General features: G+C 36.6%; 1 protein-coding gene across 2 annotated transcripts in view; it reads right to left on the bottom strand.

Annotated features, from left to right (window-relative positions):
• Positions 1–437: 437 nt before the first annotated feature.
• GLIPR1L2 (GLIPR1 like 2) overlaps positions 438–25,586 on the bottom strand; it is a 34,624-nt gene continuing 9,475 nt past the window's right edge. Inside the window, exons 2-6 of one of the 2 annotated variants that reach the window (XM_077168135.1) lie at positions 11,720–11,965; positions 10,192–10,295; positions 8,362–8,447; positions 1,598–1,624; positions 438–1,518 (exon numbers count right to left, since the gene is read on the bottom strand). In XM_077168135.1, coding sequence (XP_077024250.1) covers positions 1,184–1,518; positions 1,598–1,624; positions 8,362–8,447; positions 10,192–10,295; positions 11,720–11,965 — 798 coding nt within the window. In that variant the 3' untranslated portion in view covers positions 438–1,183. The remainder of the gene's footprint in view (positions 1,519–1,597; positions 1,625–8,361; positions 8,448–10,191; positions 10,296–11,719; positions 11,966–25,586) is intronic. The other variant, XM_077168136.1, reaches the window with a different exon arrangement.

Genomic DNA, 25,586 nt, shown 5'->3' with positions numbered 1-25,586 from the left:
TGGTGAAAGCACTTTGAAGCTATAGAGCGAAATAAAAATGTGCGATGATAAATAAAATCACTGTAGAGTACTAACTCTTTTCTCTAACTAAAGCTGTTTCTTAGGAGGCTATGTAGAAAAGACTGATTTCTTAGAAACAAAACATTTAATCTCTAAAAAGCAGAGTCTTGAAAAAGCAAAACAAAGTATATGGAAAACAACACATCAAAACTCTCAAACTCCAGGGCTTTTTTGCAATTAAAGAACATGAGAGTCAATAAATAAAGAGTTTATAACATTTAACAGATTTACTATGTTACATGTTTTTATTCCATTCATTTATTAGTATTACAAGTGGTAAGTAGTTAATTTGTCTTATTAATTTATGAACTTTTACTATAAGTATTGAATAACTACAAGTAAATAACTATTTTTAAAATTTATTTTATTTCATCACGTAAATGTGGAAGCAGCCAGATTGCATAATCACAACTAATTAAAGTTTTGACATTTATTATCCCTTGGTGGCAACAGATTAAGAATTACAGCAAAGTTTTAATGCAATTTTGAACATGAAGCAGAGATGACACATGTTCTCCTAACAGGATATAAAGGTACCACTTAAACCAGTCCAAACACATATACCACAAATATAAATGCTATTAGATACCTTGATATCAGATGAAAGAAAAAATACCACCAGCACCACTAATAACAACTATGATAATAATAACAGAACAACCAAATCAATAGATATTAAATGGTTATTCTGAACCCAAGAACTCTAAGCACCTTACATGTATAATCTCATTTAATACTAGAGAAATTTATGAACTCATTTAAAAATACTTAAAACACATAGATACCAACATACTTTGAAAATGGAAATTCCCTTCTTTAACAGGATACTACTGTGAAATCTTAAGATTTATTAGACTGGTCAAATCTTTTTTGGTGTTTCTATCACATCTTTTTCTATTCTAAGTCTCCAAGAGCTTGTCTTATAATATTTACTTTGCAGGTTTTTTTGGTTCTGTTTTTTTAAATTTAAATTTGTTGAACATGTATAGCAAAAAGAAGAGAATAAAAGGTACTGCAATAGTGGTTTGCATATTTTCTTTCTTGGTAAAGCCCACTATTTTACTTTTATTATTTTGGGGGGATTTATTTGTATTATACTGTTGGTTTATGTTGGTGGTAAATCTTACCCCTCCTCTTCTTCCTCTTTCATCTCCTTTTTCTTTTCCTCTTCCTCCTCCTCCTCCTCTTCCTCCTGCTCCGTCTCCTCCTCCTCCTCTTTTATCTTTTTCTCCTCCTTTTTTCTCTCTACCTCTTCCTTTTCTTCTTCTGTTTCAGATTCCTCGGGGGTAAATATCATCATTTGTTCTTGTAGGATATTGGGAAACCGGTGCTGTATTATCAGAACACATATGGTACAGAGTATAAAACAAAGTACTCTCAGGAGTAATGTAAATATGCACAACGGATCACACACAAGCGGCCGGGGCACTTCCCACCTGGGATACCAAAATGGGTAATCTGTAAATAAAGAAGCAATTGAAAGCTGTATTTCATGCAAAGTAGTAACATTGTTCAAGAAGTAAAGGACAATACATACATGTGGCTTCATCACGATTCATATTACCTGGAAAAAAAAAAAAGGAAAGTTTTTAAAGAACTACATAAAATTTCCTCTTTCCTTAAAGAATAAGTTTTCCAACCACTCTCCTAGTTCTCCAGGATTATACAGTCGTCTCTAATGTCGCCCCTCCAGCCTGTAGCCAACGCTTAGTAAAAGTCAGTCTGTTCTAGAGACAGCTTGGAAGCATAGGCCTGAGACGTGGATTCTGGTACTAATTCTGTCTCTAAACCATTGTGCCTCCTTATATGTTATCTCACTTCTGCCCTTTAAAATTGGTTCCAGCTCCTCATTCTAGGGCTCCACACCTCATATTTTCATCTTTCTCTTTTTACCCCAGACCACTCCAAATTAATCTTCTGAATTTACTCACTTTCCTCATTTAGTTTTTAATTACATTATGTAAATTAAATAAATTATTTTCAAAAGCTTTCAGTTGCCTTTCATTTCCTGGACAGCAAGGTTAACACTACAGAATGGCATTTACTGTTTTTAGCTATCTAGCCCAATCAATTTCCACTTTTTAGGAAATTGATTCTCTGTCTCCTACACACTTGGTTAGAGAGGGCCAGTACACACTTTCCTGGCTTTCACAGGAAGGAAAGGGGGAGGATGGATAAGTTCTTACACATACAGAGCCCAGTGGCAGCCACGAGTTTTGTCTTGCTATGATACTAGCTGAATAGGGAAGGGATTTAGAGCTCACGCTTGAGGGACCGTGGAGATGAACTGATCTTCTATTGAATCTTTGAGGTTATTTCAGCCTTTTGTCTATGGTCTTATTTCAGACTTCATATCTTATATACTGCTTTCTATTTAGGGCTATACTGTTTTCTACTTAAAAAAAAATCTTTCACCATATAGTCCGTATTTCTTCTACTTCATTCTCTGTATGAGTATCTGTTAATCCCTTAGTATGAGCTATGATATAATTAGTACCGAATTTCATTGATTGTATTTTTCTTTTACTTCTGCATTTGATTTAACATTTAAATACATTAAATGTACTTATATCTTATTGTTTGACCTATCAACTTAAAATAATATCTTGTGGCTCCTGGTTATAGAAGATGAGGAAATAAGTATATTTTTCTATATCTTCCTTCTTTTCTCAAGTTTTATTAATTATACCATTTTTCTATGGTAAAACATTTTACACTTTCACATTTTGCTGCTGTATGCTGAGACGGTGGAGCTTTCTCAAAGATTCTTGAGAATTGTAACAATTTCCTCATCAGCTTTTGAGAACCACCTATTTTGGTACTTCAGACTGAGATCTCCAATGCCTGCTTCCCTGACCTTCGGATTACAGTTTCTCTGCCTTTTCATTGCAACTTCCTTGACCTTTCGCTTCCCTATTTTAAATACATTTTTTGCCAGATACTTAGAGTGGCTGCTTCCCTGATTCAACCCAGACTGTTAATCTCTCTAAAACATGATTTTACCCTTATCCTTGGATGCTTAAAGGATTCTTTCGCTTCCTCTGAAGTCCAATAATTTACTAGGCTATATCTAAATGTTGATTATTTTGCATCATGTTTTCCTAGCATGGTGTGTACTTTCAGAGTTTGGGTTCAAGTAATTCCATTTCTGAAAAGTTGTTTATCATGTCTTTAGATATCTATACCTACATATCATTTAAATTTCTGTTCTGTTATTTTCGTTCTGTTCTTTATAGCCTCTGATTATTCACATGTTAAATCTAATTTATCAATGCATATTTTAAGATTTTCTCCTTAATTCTAATTTCTTGCTTGCATTTCTCAGTCCTGACCTCCCTATCTCTTACTGTGTTTTCCAACATTTTTTTGTTTGTCATGCTGTTTCCATGATCTTTTTTATTTCTGTAATGGCTTAAGTTTTTCCTTTCATATTTCTCGAGTTTTAACGTGGTTTCACCTTCTGTTGTCTTGCCCTATCGTCTGTGACCTGCGCATCTTTGCGTTGATAGATTTTTCAAGCTGTCATATTACACTTTTTAATTGAAGATGTTTGGTCTGTTCTCATTTTCTTTCTGTTCAATGCATATTAGTTTTCTGGCTGCTAAAACATATACTAGCAACGTATTGGCTTAAACAACAGGAATTTATTGGCTTACAGTTTTGAGGCTAGGAGAAGTTCAAAATTTAGGTGTCATAAAAGTCATGCTTTTTTCCTGGGTCTGGCTGCCAGTGATCAATGGTCTTTGACTTTTTGTCACATGGCAATGCACACAGTAGTATCTTCTTTCTCTTCTGGGTTCCTTTGACTTCCTGCTTCTGGCAGCTCCCACAGCTTCTCTTTCTGTGCCCAATTTCCTTTGTTTAAAAGGACTACTAAATTAAGGCCCACTCTCAGTCAGTTGGGGCATATCAACTAATAACATCTTCAAAGGTCCTTTTTATGAATGGGTTCATATCGGCAGCACTATGGATTGGGATCTGAACATGCCTTTTGTGGGGGACCGATTCAATCCCCAACCCATGGAAATATTATTCTGGCAAGTAGTTTTCTTTTGCCATTCATTTGTTTTTTCCCTTTTTCTTAAAGTTATTTGTAATGATCATGTGCCTGGCTGTTTTCATGTTTAAAAAATCGGTTTTCTATGCTGTAACACACGTTACCCCAAGCTTAACAGCTTAAAACAACACTCATTTATTATCTCACAGCATCTGTGGATCAGGAGCCCAGGCAGAGCTTAGCTCTGTCCTCTGCTTCAGTGATTCACCAGGCTGAAATAAACGTGTTGACAGGGCTGTGTTCTCATTTAAAGGCTTAGATGAAGAACAGTCTGCCTTTAAGCTCACTTAGTTCGCCATATAATGTAACACAATCTTGGAATGATATATTACCTTTGCTGTATTCTATTGGTTAGAAGACAGGTGACAGGTCCCACCCACACTTAACAAGAGGGTTTAGTCAGGAGAATGAATACGAGAATGTGGGGATCATCGGGGTAGGGTCTGTCAGCTACATTATTTGGCTTTGAACAGATCAGTTTTTCTCAGACAGGTATTTGCAGGCTGTTGTGGGGGAGGGAGAAGCCAGGTCAGTTTCCAGGTTAACTGTAATTCTTCCTCATTCACTGGTAAATTTCTCTATGTCACGAGATTGTCTGTGTGAGGGCCTTTTTTAGCCTTTACTTCTCTTTGATCAACAGAGATTGGCAAGGTTTCCTAAATAGTCTTATTTGACTTAGGACAGATGCCTCACTGCAAATATGTCATCTTATTCAAGCTATGTATTAGTTTCCTGCAGCTACTGGAACAAATTACCACAAATTGAGTGGCTTAAACTAATAAAAAGTAACAGAAATTAATTGTTTCACAGTTCTGAAGTTAGAAGTTCAAAATCAAGGAGTCAGTAGAGTCATGCCCCCTCTGAAGGCTGTGGGGAGGAATTCCACCTCGCTTCTTCCTGGCTTCTGGTAGTGGCTGGAAATCACTCCAATCTTTGCCTCCATCTTCACACTGCCTCTTTCCTCTGCGTGCCTCTCTTTCTGTCTTGTCCTCTTTTATTATGGATAACAGTGATTGCATTTAGGGCCCCCTCTAATTCAGTTTGATGTCATCCTTTTTTTTTCCATTTACTTTGTTAATATAGGAGGTTATGGTATTTGGAAAAGATTTCCAAAAGCTTCTTTGTCTTCTTCATCTTTGTATTACCTTATTGGACTTCGTGTAGTCTAATCAAACATAAAGTGAAATAAAATGAAATGCCACTAGTACGTGGATAAGTAGGATATATAGGGAATACAGGCTATCCTGCAGGTTGGACTGCAGATTATCTCCTGACTACCATCCCCACCAGAATGTTTTGTGTTAAAAAAAATAATTTTTTTTTATTAGCAGCTGCAGGTTTACAGAAAAATCATGCAGATAATATAAGAATTTCCATATACACTCACCCTCACAGTTTTCCCCATTATTAACATTTTGCATTTGTGAGATACTTTTGTTACAATTGGTGAAACAATATTATTATAATTATACTATTAGCTATAGCTCATAGTTTACATTAGGGTTCTTTGAGTTGTATAGTTTTATGGTTTTTAAAAACTGCTTTATGTATAGTTTTATGGTTTTTTAAAAAATATATGGTAACATATACACAACTTAAAGTTTCTCATTTTAAATTACAGAATTCACTTGGGTTAATACATTCACAATGCTGTGCTACCATCACCATCATCTTTTCCATCACCCCAAAAAGAAACACTGTACCAATTAAAGCATTAACTCTGCATTCCCCACTCTCAACTGGCCCTGGTAACCTGCATTCTAATATCTGATTTAATGAGTCTGCAAATTCTAATTTCATTAAGTGAGCTCATACAATATGTGTCCTTTGGTCACTCAACATGATATCTTCAAGGTTCATCCATGCTGTCACTTGCATCAGAATTTCATTCCTTTTTATGGTTAAATAAGATTCCATTGCATATATGTGTGTGTATATATAAATATATATATCACATTTTGTTTATCAAATCATCTATTGAAGGATACTTGGGTTGCTTTCACATTTTGGAAATTGCTAAAAATGTTCCTATGAATATCAGAATGCAAATACCTGTTTGAGTCCCTGCTTTCAATTCTTTCGGGTATATACGTAGAAGTAGGATTGCTGGGTCAAATGATAATGCTACACTTAACTTTCTGAGGAACTGTCAAACTCTTTTCCACAGTAGCGGCACCATTTTGCATTCTCACCAATAATGTACAAGTGTTTCTATTTCTCCACATCCTCTCTAACTCTTTATATTTTCCTTTTTTAAAATAGTAACCATTCTAGTGGGTGTGAAATAGTATCTCATTTTGGTTTTGATTCACATTTCCTTAATGGCTAATGATGTTGAGCATCTTTTCATGTGCTTATTGGCCATTTGTGTATCTTTGGAGAAATGTCTATTCAAGTCTTTTGCCCATTTCTTAGTTGGGTTGTTTGCTTTTTGAGTTGAAGGATTTCTTTATACATTCTGCATGTTAAACTCTTATCACATATATATTTTCCAAATATTTTCTCTCACTCTGTGGATTATCTTTTTACTCTGTTGACACAGTACTTTGATACACAAAAGTTTTTGATTTTGGTGAGGTCCCATTTACCTATCTTTTCATGCTTTTGCTTTATTTTCACTGATTGTGCTTCTTCAAAAAATTATTAGAGAAGTTGTGAGTTTATAGAATAATCATACATAAAATACAGGATTCCCATATTCCACCCTACCACCAACACCCTGCACTGGTATGGAACGTTTGTTACAATTGATGATATTTCTAACAAATGTGTTGTTTATACGAAATTCAGATTTAACTGGGAGTCCTAATTTTAACCTGATCATCTACAGGCTGGCCCTCCGCTTGGACCCCCTCCCACTCCTACTGAGACTCTGACCTCCAGCTCTGGGCTGCTCCAATGTGTGGACTCCCTTCTCATCCTACTTGGGCTCTGACTCCTCCTCGGTCAGGCCACCTCCCCTACACTGAGACTCTCCTCACCTAGGTCGGACTCACTGCCTCACACACTAAGAAGGTATGTCCCCTTACATGCTTAGGCTGATTCCTCATCCCAGGCCACCCAATATGTGAATGCTTTCCTTATTCTGCTTGGGCTCTGACAAGTGCCAGATCGTCCCTCTGTGGATGCCTTCATCACCTGCTCAAACTCTGATATCCAATGTCAGGCTGCTCCCCCCACCCCCTACCCCCAACCCCGTGTGGATGCTCTCCTGACCTTGCTTGGGCTTGGATACCACTCGTTGAGCTACACCCTGCATAGACACCTGCTCACCCTGCTCTGGGGCTGATACCCCAATCCTGAGCTCCTGCAGGAACACCTTCCTCTCTCCAGGAGGGTCTGATTCCCCAGGCCACTCTCCCGTGAGCACACCATCCTCACACTGCTTGGCTGTCTCCCCACGCCTGCTGCATATTGCATGGTTCCTTTGTCATCCTGCTTGTGTTCGAATATGCCACACCTGTCTGTCTCTGCATGGATGCCTATGTCACTCTGACCTCCATAGCAGCTTTAGAGCTGGATTTTTCAAAAAGAAGAGTAAGGCTCTGCATCTTGAAGCAAAAGTAAAAATTGAGGATTCACTCCAGCAATAGCGTTATGATGAAACTGTCCACTAGTTTCTTTAGTACAAAAGCACAATATGTCTCTTACCCAGTGTATGACTTTATCCCTTACCACATTCCTCTAAATAAATAAGTGCATATTCCAGGTATAGTTACACTTTTGAGCTATATGCGCTTATATTTAGAAAAGTTAAAATAAAAATTTAATCAAACATATTTCCACTTTTCTCTTTCTGAATATTTTGTGGAATCTTAGTTTTTTTTTGGGGGGGGGGAGATAATTGAAAAGGCTATTAAACATTTGCTACTTTACTTCTTTTCTTTTCATAAATATTCTGGGACATCCTATCCTTTAGAGCAGTCATTTTCAAATTGGCTGCTCTTCCAGAAATTTACTGTGAAGCTTTTTCAGAGTGTAACCCTTAGTTCTCATTTCTTCTTTCTAACACTCTGATATCCCCTTAAGGGCAGGATTAGGGGTAAGACAGTAGAAAAGGCTGTGTAATTTAGAAAAATCTAAAGATGATCTTGTTTCAGCCCTCCTTTGATAACATAATAGGACTTTGAAAAAGAACCCTATTGACATGACTGTGAAAAAAACTAATGTTCAATCACTTAATTTTTCTTGTCTTTCAATGCATTATAGATTTTTTTATTTTCAAGGTATTGTCTATATCTTACTGCATAAAAAATCTGTGCAAGTGTCATCTCTGCTGCATTCAGTGCAATGTATTCCTCGTTTATAAGGCCTTCTTGTCAGAGTTCGTCTACAAAAAAGCAGAATGTTTAGTCAGAAAAACTCTCAATTTTTATATGTTATTTAAAAAATCTGACTTTTCATAAAGGTGATTTAGTTAAGGAAATGGACTAAAGGATATACTTTTTCCCCACAAAAAACAGTCTCTCTGAAATTAAAACCTTCATTCTTGAAACAAAGGGTTGTAATTTAAATGAGTGAGATTGAAACCTTTCACTTTAGTTTACAGCAAAATTTATCCTTTAAAAATTGAACATTATAGAATATTTGGCAATTAACTCCTTTCTGGTTGGCACAAATGTATAAAAAGTTTTGTTGAAATATCTTAATTAGCTGAAGAATTTACAAAATCCTGAAAGGCTTTTTGTCCCAAAGACCCAGCTGCATGGGTTACTTTGAGGCCTAAGTAAAAAATACATAAGTAACTAAACAAGTAGATAAATGAAAACAGTATTATATAAAGTTGATATATTTTAGTATTGAGCTGAAAAGAGACATGAGAAATGATTACATCAATTACTCAGAGCTAAATAAGGAAAAAAAGGCTTGAAAGTAGATATGAATAGAGAAGCTTATATAAAGGATTGAGGATAAAAAAAACACAGGGAAGATAGGTGGGGAAAAGATTTTTTTGAGTGGGAGGAGAGAAACTAATCTTGGTTCTTTAGACAAATTGCTAAAATACCCAGTGTGCAATTTGAAGCTATGTCAGCCATATAAATCTCTGGTTGGGCTGCATAGGGCTATCTAGAAAAGCCAAACCTAAGAAACATGTATTTAAAAAGACATATATCAGTGCACAGGTGGTTCAGTGGAGAATGCTTGCCTTCCATGTGGGAGACCCAGGTTCACTTCTTGGACCATGCACCCAAAAAAAAAAAAAAAAAAAGAAAAGACATATCTAATTTCTGAGCCATATCTTATCTAATCAGAGGGATTGGTGACAACGTACTCACTTTCCACAAAAACTACTTCAAACCTTTCCTTCAAATTCTTCAAATTATGGATCGACTGCCTCACAGAAATGAGAAAATGTTTTGGAAGAATGAAAGCTGTGGAGAGAAGGGAGAAAAAAAAGGAAAAAAAGAGATACAAGAGTAGAGAGTACAAGATAAAAGAGTAGAGAGTAATTGACACACTCTTTATAAACAGGACATAATCTGTCCCACTTCAATGAGACAAATAAAAATCTAGACTGGAGTTTGAAATATTTTCTGTCACTAAATATGACAAGCATTTCTACTCACTACTATTTTTCCTTTCTAATACAACTGAACAAATACTTCTCCTTCTATCTAAGGCTAATCTCCAATTAATAATGTAACCTGCAAGAAGTGGTCAGTTAAAACTGCCCTTCAGGTTACAAACTTGTGTACACTTGAAACAATTCTTATGACAAATTTCAACATATCTAATCTTATTTTCTATTGGTTATTTTTATAAATATGGGAATAAGCTATTTTGGAAAATAAGCTAATCCTGTGCTAATTAGACTAGATATTGTGAAATGCAGGTAAAATACTAAAGTTAAGATTTTTCTAGAAGGAAATACTTGGATGTGCTACTAGTAAAATCAATATGCCCAAGTTATGACATTTCATTAGGGAATTTAAAAATATTACATTGTAAATTCTTTAATCAATATTTTATAGTTCGCAAAAACGTTAGAAGAATATATTGAAAGTTAGGATAACTCAAACTTCAAAAAATTCCCAATTTATTTTTATATTCTTTTATTAATTTAAGTAACTTACCCCGGTGCATAGTTGCATATAAAAAGTGCCGCATTTCTAATATATCCAATTTTTGCACATGGAGTAACTGCACAACCAATTTTGTAAGAGGTGTCCCAAACAACCTAAAATAAAAATTTCAAAGAAAACATAAAACTTATTTCTGTCATATTATAATTAATAAAACATTCCACTCACATAGAATCTTTATTCAAGGAACTCAAGAATTATGAACTATTCTTCATTTATATACTAAGAAAGAGTTATGGATTTAGGGCAGCATTTCTAAAACTGCATTTAGAAGACACTTCAATAGGTTCTACCAATGCTATATTTCAAGTAAAAACAGTTTGAAAAACATTGTTCTGGAGTTATTATGCTTCAAAGCAAAAGAAAGTCACACATGGTGAATCAATTTTGAACTTCTGATTGAATCTGAAAGTTTTAGGTCATAGGGAGGGAGGAAAAGGGAAAAGCAGAGGAGAAAATGTTTTGGAAGAATGAAAGCTGTGGAGAGAAGGGAGAAAAAAAGGGAAAAAAAAGAGATACAAGAGTAGAGAGTACAAGACAAAAGAGTAGAGAGTAATTGAGTGCTCTCAGCATTTATCTTTTCTTTTTGAGGAAATTCCATTATCGAAAAAAAAGAGATTCTGGACTTCAAAAAAAAAAAAAAGGAATAAAAAGAGAGTTGAGGGTGGTGTGACGGTAGCTCAGTGGCAGAATTCTTGCCTGCCATCTAGAGACCCGGGTTCCAGTCCCAGTGTCTGCCCATGTGGAAAAAAATGGTAAAAATCACTTTGAAAAAAAAAAGAGGGTTGAATCTTATAAAAGGGAAAACAGGTCTTGAATTGGAGTGAAAAGATGAGACTAATTAAAGACATTCCAGAAATTCTCTGTTTGGCTTTAATATTTCTAATACTTCTAAGTGAACAAAAAGTGTTTGTTTTGTTAATCTCCCTGTGGAAGAGAGAGGAACCATTTCTATTTTGCTTTTTTCTTTACCTCAAACCTCAGTGGTCTCTGCCCTCAATATAGTATCAAATACATAAGTAGATGATTATAAAATAATGTGATAGTAAGATAAGTAGTTCAGTGTAGCTGGGGTATGAAGTGTGAAGATGGATTGTTAGAACATGAAGAAGGAAATAATATAATTAAATTGCATTTAATGTGTTTTCATCAATCAGCTAGATAATAGTGTATGTATTCATCTGTACAAAAAAATTAAGAAATTTACTTATATTTATGATCAATAATTTAAAAATAATTTTTATTTTCCCATTTCTTTTCCATGGTGAAAAAAATTCCTTTCATTTCTGGGCACGGAGATTACGTTTACCATATTTAAAAGAAGACTTTAATTGTATGGCTCACATAATATATGGAATTACAGGCACTTTGAAGATCTACGACTGGTTATAATTTTCATTCTATTAGATGTAATCATTTTACAAACTGAGTTATTTATAAATTTGAAACATAATCAATAAAAACTAGACATTTAAGCAATTAAGCCTATGTACTTAACAACAAGATAAAAATTAGATACCTGAATATAATGAGAACAGTCTCCAGAGCAACTGGCATTTTCATAACTGTAGAGCTGCCTCTCTGCATACCAACTTCTGATTGCAATACTTGCAGTAAATTCATTTTCAGGGCCGACCCACATATTTTCGCCAATACCATGAAATCTAGGATGGGACATCTGTACATCTTCTAAATAAATATTAGGTGAAAATACACATTTTTTCCCCCATGCTCTAGCAGTCCGTGACAGAGCTACATCCCAAGTCTGAAAAAACAATGCAAAATGAAAAGAATACAATATAATAGTAATGTTTCGCTCTAAATTATTTCCTTGCATTCTCAGATTAGATTTATAAAAAAATAGAATTCAAATCTTGTATTTATGGTCTTCTTTGTGGAATTTCTGTGGGATAAAATTTTAAAGGTAATCATAAATGAAATGATTTCTTCAGACAAAGAATTAACAAATATTTTGTAGCTAAAATATCTAAATGTTAGATAATGCAAATTATTAAAAATACTCATACACACAGTCTATTCAGAATAAGCAACGTATGTATATTTTTAATCTACTACAGCCTTTTTATATGTAGTGATACAATTTAAAATGTTATTCATTTAAGCACTATTTATTGGGCAGTGATTATATGCAAAATATTGCATTGTAAGGAATACAAAGGAAATATATTGCATTGTAAGGGATACAAGAAAAAAGCCACCCATAAATTTCATCCTTCAGTAGATTATGGTTAAGAGAATAACTGGGGAAATTTTATACATAAAAATTTTAAAAAAATTTAACACATTGCGGTAGATGGTAAATGTTATAAAAGAGGCACATATAAACAACTCTATAGAAGACTACAAAATTTTAGAAAATATCACAAGATGCTTCTCCCTGGCTAGCTATCTGGAAATATCCAGAAATGTGTACTTACGTCATCATTTAGAGGTTCAAGTTCACTCTTCAGTTACGGACATAATCAGGTTGGGATTAAGGTATTCAGAACACAGGAGTAAGGAAGACATTGTCTATAACTTAGAATCTCACCTACTCTTTGAGACCAAGGGAAGAAAGGTTTATTTGTCTGGAACCTAAATTTTCTATAGCACATAATCTAACTCAACCTGTCTGCATAGCTCATTTAAACAATCAAAATGCAGGGCGTCCAGATAAGAATAAGGGTTTTTAATCCTGTATAGCTTAATGTAATGCCTGGATACATCCTAGAATATATTAAGCAGATAATCAAAAAATATTGACAAAGTCCCTTGAGGGATGGGAGAAAAATATGGAACTATTAAACTTTACCACCGGAAACCCCTGATACTGTGTGAAACATTAGGGACACTCAAATCAATAGGTCGAAACCTTGATCTTGAGGCTTACTCTTGTGAAGCTTATGTCGGTAGCGGAGCTTAGCCTACCTATTAGTATTCCTAAGAGTTACTTCTGAAGGACCTCTTTTGCTGCTCAGATGTGGTCCCATTCTCACTAAGCCCAACTCTGCAAGTGAAATCAATGCCCTTCCCGCTACATGGGATATGACATCCAGGGGTGAAAGTCTCCCTGGTGGCATGGGAGATGACTCCCAGTAATGAGCCTGGTCCCAGCATCATGGGATCAACAATGTCATTCTGACCAAAAGGGAGAAAAGAAGTGTAATAAATAAGGTATCAGGGGCTGAGAGTGTTCAAATAGGGTTGAGAGGCTACTCTGCAGGTCACTCTTATGCAAGCTTCAGTCAGACATTGCTACCTATCATAACTTGCCAACCCCAACCAAAACCATTCCTACCAATTCTAAAGAACACCTAGGGTGTTATATAAGATTCTACAAAGGTTCCACACATTAGGGTAACTGTCCAGAAACCTACAACCTCCAGCTAGGTCCCTGGACCAGATAAGTCCTGAACCCTAGAGGGGCCCAGCCTCTCCAGAACATCAGCTAGTTCCATCTCCCTACCCAATATTATTGACAGACCTTTCCAACATGAAAAGGTCAGAATGGCTGTATTAGTTAGGGTTCTCTAGAGAAACTGAATCAACAGGAAATATTTGTAAATGTACAATTTATAAAAGTGTCTCACGTAACTGTGGGAACATGGAGTCCAAATTCTGTAGGGCAGGCTGTGAAGCTGATGATTCCGATAGAGGGTCTGGATGAACTCCACAGGAGAGGCTCACTGGCCAAAGCAGGAAGAGAGCCTGTCTCTTCTGAATCTTTCTTAAAAATCCTTCTTAAAATCACACTTCCAGTGATTAGATTAAGCAACACTCATTAAAAAAGATATTCCCCCTGGCTGATTACAATCGGAATCAGCTGTGGATGTAGCTGATGTGATCATGATCTAATTCTATGAAATGTCCTCATAGCAAAAGACAGGCTAGCACTTGCCCAACCAGACAAACAGTTACCACCACATGGCCAAGCTGACACATGAACCTGACCATGACAATGGCCGTAGCCCAAATATCCCGAAAGAGTGAGAGAAAGATCAAAGTTGATGGTTGAGTTATACAGAGAAGGTAGGATTTAACAAATGAGTATGACTGCTGAATCATTATACTGATATTTCTTTTAGTCTCCAGTAGAGTAGCTAGAAGTAAAAACGTAAAATTGTGGAATTGTAACTCATACCAAACTCCGAGGTCTGTTCTACCACTAATTGTTGTGCAGTGCTTTGAAATCTATTTTTTTTGTATATATGTTATTTTTCACGCACAAAAAAAGAAAAAATGTCAATTGTTATGATAAAAAAAATTTATTCCTTCTAGCCTCCTATGTTCTGGAGCAGAAAAATCTAAGATGATGGTATAGTAGCCCATGACAGATTCTGGGATCTGTCCTGTAACTAATTGTTGAAAACTGCTTTGAAAACCATTGCATTTTTCTTTCTTTGCTTTGTATATATGTTATACTGCACAATAAAAAAGTTAAAAAAATTTTGCTTATGCATACATTTGTCTGTCTCTGCACATACAGGCATACCTCGGAAATATTGCGGGTTCAGTTCCAGACCACCTCAATAAAGTGGAGATCACAACAAAGCAAGTCTAACAAATTTTTGTGTTTCCCAGTACATAAAACTGTTTAAACTGTAATCTATTCAGTATGCAATAGCATTACACCTAAAAAAACAAGGTACTTACTTTAGTTAAAATGTGACAGACACATTTTGCTGTGGCAAAATGGCGCTGCTAGACTTGCTTGAAGCAGGGTTGGTACAGACCTTCAATTTGTAAATAATGCAATATCTGTGAAGTGCAATAAAGCAAAGTGCAATAAAACGAGGTATACCTGTACACACACATACACACACTTTCAAATTTGTTTTTCATTGTTTTTAGATGGGTAGTTTGTTTTTTTCCTTTCACTACTGTGAACATACTATACATACTATTTTCGGCCGGAAACTTTTACAGTTTTTACTTTCAGAGATCTTTCCATATTAGCATAACTACTTCTATTTGATTTTTACAAACTTTGCATAGTTTTCCATAGCATGTATAGCTGGTAGTAAATATGACTGTTCCACTATTAATGGTCTTTCAGTGTGTTTATTATTTTCAAATAACACTCCCTTAATCACCCTTCTACTCATTTATATTGCATGTAATTTATACACCAACTGCTTATTTTGTACCAGCCAGGATTCTAAATATTTTACAGCACTATCTCATTTAATTCTTACCATTACCCTATAATGTATGTACTGTTATTACTGCTTCTTACTTACAAAGGAAGTAACTAAAACACAGAGGTTACTTAAGGTCTCAGAGTCAGTAAATTGTGAAACCTGGATTTAAATATGGGAAATATGACTCAAGTACAAGTTTATAAACATTTTACTTCATTGTTTCACATGACTGAGTGCAAACAAATCTCAATAGTTACAAACTCCTTCACTAAATCTTTAATAAAATTATGTTGAATACAGAGGCTAAAGTTTCAGGTAGCAGTTAGTGCAATAATGAGAAACTTTTAGATCATAATTTCTTGAGAAAGCAAAGAATTTTGTTAACCATAGTCTTTTTTTTAGATAAACTAGCTGAGTCCATATTCTAATTCACATTTCTTTCTAGGTAACATGAAGATTTTGTGATATTTTCAATATATTTCTCAAAAATATTATCTGTGTGGCCTTTTCTCATTAATTGGGCTTAACATTGGGTGGTCTCTGTTAAAGAACAATTTTTAAAGGTGGGTATGATATCACTTTCATACATATGCCAAAGATTTTATTTAACTCATTAATTAATGATGGAGTCAGTAAGATGTTAAATTGGCTCAAGGAAAATTCAAGGAATTTATATATATATATATATATGCAGTAAAGTAGTGTTGAAATCACTTGACAAGTGATTTAAAAATGGGGCAATACTCAGGTGCAGTTCATCAGAAACAACTAGTTTGCATTTCCATGGCAAAAACTATTTTCAGTCTGTATTAGTTAGGGTTCTCTAGAGAAACAGAATCAACAGGGAACACTTGCAAATATAAAATTTATGAAAGTGTCTCACGTGATCTTAGGAACGCAGAGTCCAAAATCCACAGAGCAGGCTGCGAAGCCGATGACTCCGATGGATGGCCTGGATGAACTCCACAGGAGAGGCTCACCAGCCAAAGCAGGAATGGAAACTGTCTCCTCTGAGTCCTCCTTAAAAGGCTTCCCATGATTACAGTAGGCATCACCAATTGCATAAGACACTCCCCTTTGGCTGATTACAAATGGAATCAGCTGTGGATGTAGCTGACGTGATCATGACCTAATCCTATGAAATGTCCTCATTGCAACAGACAGGCCAGCACTTGCCCAATCAGATAAACAGGTACCACAACTTGGTCAAGTTGACACCTGTCCCAAACCATGACTGTCCACCCCTTGTCAACTTGGCTCCTATATATATATATATATACATATATATCACCTTAGACCATACTTAATTTCCAAATGAAAACAAATAAGCACACATTTTTTTCTTTTACCTGACAATACTCAACTGTCCTGCATATAACTGGAAACACATTAAATCTCTCCAGAATAGGGTACAAATCCTTGGGCAACATTCATTCTTAAACTTGATATCTTACAACTTAAATAGTATAATATGAACAAAACAGCATTACAGTCCTCGTTTCTGTAACTGATCACGTGGTCAAAGTTCATATTTATCACTACCTTCTTCCATTACCCATTCCATGTTCCCTTTCCCTTCAGCAAGCACTTCAGCTGGCCGTGGTTCTTTGCCTGGTGGGGTGTCCCAAACCTTCATTCCTGAAGTTTCAGAGCCATTAGTAGTCCTGCCTGGATTGTGTTGTTGCAGTTTTCCATTGATTTTAATCACAGGGCATGGTAGTACTAATAGACGCCCCAGGGGATCTTCTATATTCCAAGAAAACTCTTCTTTACCTCCATTATGTAGTTGCAGTCCTACTTCCTTCTGATAGTCAGGGTCAATTACCCCAGACAATAATGTAATCCCCTTCTTGGTGTGTTGATCCAGAGGCATAAGTAGCCCAAAGTGACCAGGTGGCAGTCTTAACTTCCAGTACAGTGGTATCACTGTTGTTTCTCCTGGAGGAAGCACACCCCGTTTTGGAACTAAAACCTGTAGACCAGCAGAACTCAGGGCAGCAGGGACTGGAAGCAAAAATTTTCCTAGTGGATCACTAGGGTAATAGTGAGTGGCACCACACCCATTTCCACCCCTTGGTTCCTGGACCCATGGATCCTGGCTATGGGAGAAACAGCACCATACAGCGGATGCTGATTCAGAGCATACACAGCTTCCTGGAGAACATTACCCCAGCCTTTCAAGTTTTTGCCACCTAGTTGGCACCATAATTGAGTTTTCAAAAGGCCATTCCACCGTTCTATCAATCCAGCTGCTTCTGGATGATGGGGAACATGGTAAGACCAGAGAATTCCATGAGCATGTGCCCATTCCCGCACTTCATTTGCTGTGAAGTGTGTTCCTTGATCTGAAGCAATGCTATGTGGAATACCATGACGATGGATAAGGTATTCTGTAAGCCCACAGATGGTAGTTTTGGCAGAAGCATTGCGTGCAGGGAAACCAAACCCATATCCAGAGTATGTGTCTATTCCAGTTAGAACAAATCGCTGCCCCTTCCATGAAGGGAGTGGTCCAATGTAATCAACCTGCCACCATGTAGCTGGCTGATCACCTAGGGGAATGGTGCCATATCGGGGGCTGAGTGTGGGTCTCTGCTGCTGGCAGATTGGGCACTCAGCAGTGGCTGTAGCCAGGTCAGCCTTGGTGAGTGGAAGTCCATGTTGCTGAGCCTATGCATAACCTCCATCCCTACCGCCATGACCACTTTGTTCATGAGCCCATTGGGCAATAACAGGAGTAGCTGGGGAAAGAGGCTGACTTGTATCCACAGAACGGGTCATCTTATCCACTTGATTATTAAAATCTTCCTCTGCTGAAGTTACCCTCTGGTGTGCATTCACATGGGACATAAATATCTTCATGTTTTTAGCCCACTCAGAAAGGTCTATCCACATACTTCTTCCCCAGACCTCTTTGTCACCAATTTTCCAATTATGGTCTTTCCAAGTCCCTGATCATCCAGCCAAACCATTAGCAACAGCCCATGAGTCAGTACACAAACGCACCTCTGGTCAGTTTTCCTTCCAAGCAAAATGAACAACCACTTGCACTGCTCGAAATTCTGCCCACTGGGAGGATTTCCCCTCACCACTGTAACTTCAAGGACACCCCAGAAAGGGGTTGTAATGCTGCAGCTGTCCACTTTCGGGTGGTACGTGCATATTGTGCTGAACCATCTGTAAACCAGGCCTGAGTTTTCTCTTCCTCAGTCAATTCACTATAAGGAACTCCCCAAGAGGCCATAGCTCTGGTCTGGGAAAGAGAAGGTAATGTGGCAGCAGGAGTGGAAACCATGGGCATTTGTGCCACTTCTTCATGTAACTTACTTGTGCCTTCAGGACCTGCTCTGGCTCTATCTCATATATACCATTTCCATTTTACAATAGAGTGCTGCTGTGCACGCCCAACTTTATAGCTTGGTGGGTCAGACAACACCCAACTGATGATAGGCAACTCAGGTCTCATGGTAACTTGGTGGCCCATGGTTAAACTTTCAGTCTCTACTAAAGCCCAGTAGCAGGCCAAAAGCTGTTTCTCAAAAGGAGAGTAGTTATCTGCAGCAGATGGTAAGGCTTTACTCCAAAATCCTAAGGGTCTGCGTTGTGATTCTCCTATAGGGGCCTGCCAAAGGCTCCAGACAGCATCTCTATTTGCCACTGACACTTCCAGCACCATTGGATCTGCTGGATCATATGGCCCAAGTGGCATAGCAGCTTGCACAGCAGCCTGAACCTGTCGCAGAGCCTCCTCTTGTTCAGGTTCCCACTCAAAATTAGCAGCATTTCTGGTCACTCGATAAATGGGCCAGAGTAGCACACCCAAATGAGGAATATGTTGTCGCCAAAATCCAAAAAGACCAACTAGGTGCTGTGCCTCTTTTTTGGTTGTGGGAGGGGCCAAATGCAGCAATTTATCCTTCACCTTAGAAGGGATATCTCGACATGCCCCACACCACTGGACACCTAGAAATTTTACTGAGGTGGAAGGCCCCTGTATTTTTGTTGGATTTATCTCCCATCCTCTGACATGCAAATACCTTACCAGTAAATCTAGAGTAGTTGCTACTTCTTGCTCACTAGGTCCAATCAACATGATATCATCAATATAATGGACCAGTATGATGTCTTGTGGGAGGCAGAAATGATCAAGGTCTCTGAGAACAAGATTATGACATAGGGCTGGAGAGTTGATATACCCCTGAGGTAGGAGAGTGAAAGTATATTGCTGACCTTGCCAGCTGAAAGCAAACTGTTTCTGGTGGTCCTTACTAATAGCTATTGAGAAAAAAGCATTTGCCAGATCAATAGCTGCATACCAGGTACCAGGGGATGTATTGATTTGCTCAAGCAATGATACTACATCTGGAACAGCAGCTGCAATTGGAGTTACCACCTGGTTGAGTTTATGATAATCCACTGTCATTCTCCAAGACCCATCTGTTTTCTGCACAGGCCAAATAGGAGAGTTGAATGGGGATGTGGTGTGAATCACCACCCCTGCATCTTTCAAGTGGCAGTAATCTCTGCAATCCCTCCAGGAATACGGTATTTCTTCTGATTTACTATTTTGCTTGGTAGGGGCAGTTCTAGTGGCTTCCACTTGGCCTTTCCCACCATACTAGCCCTCACAGCACGAGTTAGAGAACCAACGTGGGGATTCTGCCAGTTGCTCAGTATGTCTATGCCAATTATACATTCTGGAACTGGGGAAATAACTACAGGATGGGTCCGGGGGGCCCACTGAACCCACTGTGAGATGGACCTGAGCTAAAACTCCATTGATCACCCGGCCTCCATAAGCCCCCACTCTGACTGGTGGTCCAGAGTGACGTTTTGGGTCCCCTGGAATTAATGTCACTTCTGAACCAGTGTCTAATAATCCCTGAAATATCTGATCATTTCCTTTCCCCCAATGCACAGTTACCCTGGTAAAAGGCCTTCAGTCTCCTTGGGGAAGACTTAGAGGAAGGTTAACAGTATAAATTTGTGGCAGTGTAACAGGTTTCTCCCCCATAGGGACCTGGCCTCCCCTTCATTCAAGGGGCTCAGGGTCTGTAAACTGTTTCAAGTCTGGAAATTGATTAAGGGGCTGTGACTCTGTGTTTTTGTAATTCAGGTTAGATTTCTGTTCCCTTGACCTAGAACTCTTTTGTTTATACAGCTCCAACAAGAATTTAGTAGACTCCCCTTCTATTGTATTTCTAGGCACCCCATGATTTACTAGCCAATGCCACAAATCTCTGCGTGTCATATAATTTTGATGCCTCCTTTGAGTTTGTTGTCTATTATAATAGCCACGTCTACCTTGTCTTTGGTGATTAAGTGCTGCCACCTGGCTTCTGCCAACTCGGGATCTTGTCATCCCCATTGTGTTTAAGGATTCCAGCTCAGTGACAGCAGTTCCTACAGTAATATCTGACCTACAGAGAAGTGCAACCACAGAGCTCTTGAGGGATGATGGTGCTAGTCTCACAAACTTATTTCTCACTGTTCTGGTAAAAGGTGCATCCTCTGGACATTCCTGGGGTGTAAGAGCAGGCTTTGCATGATAAATCCACTCTAACATTCCAATCTCTCTAAGCCTCTGGATCCCCTCATCTACATTATACCAGGGCAGTTCTGGCATTTCAACCTCAGGTAATGTTGGCCACTTTTTGATCCATGTTTCAACCAACCACCCAAACAAGCTGTTAACACCTTTTCTAACCGCTCGAGCTATAACATTGAATGCAGAATCTCTGCTTAGTGGGCCCATATCAATAAATTCAGCCTGATCCAGCCTTATATTCCTCCCACCATTATCCCACACTCTTAAAATCCATTGCCACACATATTCCCCTGATTTCTGTCTATATAAATTGGAAAACTCACACAGTTCTTTTGGAGTATAACGTACCTCTTCATGTGTGATACTTTGTACCTCACCTTTAGGGGCCTGTTGGGACTTTAGTCTAGTTATAGGTCTAGAAGAAATGAGGGGTGGTGGGGGTGGGTCATGAAAAGAATTAGAAATATCTTCCAAGCCATTTGCTTCAGGGCCTTCATTTGCAGTTTCATCTGGTGAAACAGGATTAATCACTCTAGGGCTAATTCCTTCAGGAGGAGGTTGGGTGGCCAATTCCTCAAGGCAGGCTGGAGGTGGGGCAGCTATGTCCTCAGGGCAGACTATTACAGGGTTATCTAGACCTTTCAGCTGACCTTGCCAGCTGAAAGCAAACTGTTTCTGGTGGTCCTTACTAATAGCTATTGAGAAAAAAGTATTTGCCAGATCAATAGCTGCATACCAGGTACCAGGGGATGTATTGATTTGCTCAAGCAATGATACTACATCTGGAACAGCAGATGTAGTATCTACATCTACATATCTATCTTCTCTAGATAACAGGGTTATCTAGAGAAGGCTCAGCATGGTCTAGAGTTTCAACCTCACCCCCAACATCATTATCAATCCATATGTCACCATCCCATTTTTCAGGGTCCCACTCCTTTCCAATCAATGCCCTCACTTTAACGGCAGACACCATGCAAGACTGAGATTTCAGTTTACGTTGTAAAGTTGCTACTCTAACAATAAGATTCTGAGTCTGATTTTCAGAGATCTTAAGTCTACAGCTACAGGAAATAAGATTTTCCTTCAGGATACTCATCTTTCATACGGCGCTTAAGCTTCTCGTTTGAAGCCTTAAGCTCATCCCTTTCACCCTTTAATATAGACATTGTATCTAACAACAACCAACCAACATCTCTATAACTCTTATTTCTACAAAACTCTGTAAAGGTGTCAAAAACATTATCCCCCAGAGTCTGGCTTCATACAAGTGAAGCATTAGGAGAATCAAATGATGATATTTTGACTATCTCCTTTGCCAACTCACTCCATGGATTGGGAGTGTCATTCTGATTACAGGAATCAGAGTCCTTAGTATCTCTGTGTCTAGTCAGAGTAGAAAACCATTCATAAAAACCCATTTTTAAGATTCTGTTCCTTAAGAACCACTCCTGGTACCAAGATGTATTAGTTAGGGTTCTCTAGAGAAACAGAATCAACACGGAACACTTGCAAATATAAAATTTATGAAAGTGTCTCACATGATATTAGGAACGCAGAGTCCAAAATCCACAGGGCAGGCTGCAAAGCCGATGACTCCGATGGATGCCCTGGATGAACTCCACAGGAGAGGCTCACCAGCCAAAGCAGGAATGGAAACTGTCTCCTCTGAGTCCTCCTTAAAAGGCTTCCCATGATTACAGTAGGCATCACCAATTGCATAAGACACTCCCCTTTGGCTGATTACAAATGGAATCAGCTGTGGATGTAGCTGACATGATCATGACCTAATCCTATGAAATGTCCTCATTGCAACAAACAGGGCAGCACTTGCCCAATCAGATAAACAGGTACCACAACTTGGCCAAGTTGACACCTGTCCCTAACCATGACACAGTCTAATCAATTTTCTACAATTTAAAGAACTGTTAATATGCTGCTCAAAGACAATTAATGGCAAAAATAATCGATGTGGATGAGATTAACTAAAGCACCCAATATTCAGTCTTTCACAATTTTTCTTGACATTTTTTTAAATATAAAATACCATCTCTTTGGCTCTCGGAAATTTCTTCTATTATTTCTTTTTTTTTTTTTTTTGTTCTTTTTCTTTTTATTTATTTATTTTTCTTTTGTTGTTTTTTTAATATTTTTTTGTGTTCTTCTATTATTTCTTAATTTCTTCTCCTTTATTCTGTTTCCTCTTTGCACAGTGCCTATTAGATTTGCAAACTGTGTAATCCATTTATTGTCTCTGTCTCCTAATTTTTCTTTTTGTGCTTTTACTCTACATCATTTCTTAATTACTTCGTTTATTTATTCATCAACTCAACAGATGTAAATTGAAAGACAGATTACAGATGAAGAATGAAACAAATGTATTAAAGATCTTTGAAATTCAGCAGATATAAGTAATGAAAATTTACAGTATGAGGGAGCATAAAGACAAAACATTAAGAGACTATAGAATTTAATTATTTTAATACATTGCTGGCTTTGACCTGTTACTTTGAAGTTTGCATATATATATGCATAAATGAAGTTGTCTACATTTTTTATGTTTTTCTTTCTTGCTCTGTTTATCAAATTTGGTGATTAAGGCTATTCTAGATTTGTAAAAATGGATTAAAGAATATCCATTTTCATTTTTTAAAGACATATAGAATAATTTTAATTTCATTAGAAATGTTTTTTGAAGATTATATAGCTATAAACCCATTGCAACCTGGGACTGAGACCTATTTGTATTTAGGTTGTTGATACATTTTTTAACAGCCTTGCTACTTTCTGGTGTAGTATTGGTCTGTTAGGGTTTCTAACTCTTTCTTTGTGTACTTTATAAGATATATTTTGCGAGAAAAATAATTTCCTCTAAATATCTAAATTCATTAACATAGTCAAATATAATATTCTCTTATAAGTCTTACAAGCTCTTCTGCATCTGTGATTATAATTCCTTTCTCATTTCTAAAATAATTCCTGGGTTTTAAAAAATTAAAAAAAATTTTTTTTTTTTACCTAAGGCTTATCAGGAATGTGACTATTTTTGTTTCCAGTCCTCTCAAACAGGAATACTGTTGTTTTTTTTAAAAATTTCTGTTCATTAATTTCACCTCTTACATTTATTCCCATAATTATTTTTTTTCTCTTAGTTTCCTTAGTTCATTTATTTTCAGTTTTCTTTTTTTTTTTTATGTAAGGAGAACATTGAGAACTGATCGTCTTTTCTTTCTGATATTAAGTGTCCACAAGCTGGAGAAAATTGGACTTTGGTTCTCGATCTAAGGGTAATGTAAAAAGTGTTCCTTAATTTCTAAGCAGTGAAGATTCTATTAACCCTTTTTGTCGTTGTTCTTGTTGAATTTTTATTTAACTTTGGCCAGAAATTAGTTTAAAAAGTTCTGCTTAAGTTTGTCTTAAAAAAAGCCATTATACTGACTTTTCTGTAAAAGTTCCATGAACATAAGAATGTGTATCCTTATTATAAAAGGATATATATTTTTTTGTTTTGCTCAAAATTATTTATTGTATTACAGATCAGTTAATTTTCAAATTTAATGAATTTTCAAGTTTGGAAAGAAGTATAGAAAACATCCCACAGTGATTGTTTAAAACAAATTTTATGTGTATTTCTAGGAAATTTCACTGTAGTTATTTCTGCTAGTTATTTAGTGCACAGTCTAATGTATTTTGGCTAGTCTATCTTCATGAATTATACCTTTTTTCATAGCATAATATTCCTTTTTGTCTCTTTTAATTCCTTTAGTTTTCATTTCTGTGTCACTTTATATTACTGTTTTTCTTTTTTTATTAGAATTTGTAATATAATTTTACTCATCTTTTTATTTTCAATCTTTTTATTTTGCATACTTTATTTTCAATTATTTTAAAATTTTCAATATTTTAATTTGTTTCAGCTATACATTTTTGTAGACTGTGTTGCTGGATTTTTTTAAAAATCAATTTGTAATTCTTGATCAGGAAATTAACGTCACTCGTACTTGCTATGACAATTGATATACTTAGTTTACTTTTCCCTTTTATTTCCTGTTCACAATTTTTTATTTTTTATTGTCATTTCCTGTTTTTTCTTACCTTATACTCAGGCTTGAGCAACTTTTTTTTTTAATTCACTGTTTCTCCTTTTTTAATTTGGAAGTTCAACTAGCTTTTCCTATCTGCTAGCCACCAATATCCCATCTTTAATGATAACATTTAAAATTATATGTATATATTTGTTGAGATTTCAAAAATACATAAGTATGCTCAATTACATTTCAATGTCTTAATTGCCCATTTCTCCACATCATCCGTGAAGATGAGACTTTAGGAATGTCACTCCCAGTATCCTAAATTTTGGATTTTGCTTTTTTAGCTATTACATTTTTTTCTTATCTTATGAATCTTTTGCTTCAAGAAAACTTTTTTAGTACTTAATTTCATTTCCCAGTGACAATCACCAAGCAATTAAAAAACATTTTATTTTAAAAAATATTTTAGTTTTTGAATAGGTAAGACATGCAATAGTCACTAATCAAATACACATAAAATCTTTTGAGAAGTCATGTTATTATCCTCTTCTCCCACCATCCCATTTTTCTCAACCCTTTCTAGGGTAACTAACTGGTTCTTTGTGGTCTAGTGTTTTTTAGGCAAATACACATTATCTATTTCCCTTTCTTATACAAAATGTACCT

The sequence above is a fragment of the Tamandua tetradactyla genome, chromosome 7 (assembly GCF_023851605.1).
Source record: "Tamandua tetradactyla isolate mTamTet1 chromosome 7, mTamTet1.pri, whole genome shotgun sequence".
Classification (NCBI taxonomy): Eukaryota; Metazoa; Chordata; class Mammalia; order Pilosa; family Myrmecophagidae; genus Tamandua; species Tamandua tetradactyla.
Note: the sequence above shows the minus strand (reverse complement) of the source record. Positions and strands in the feature narration are given on the sequence as shown.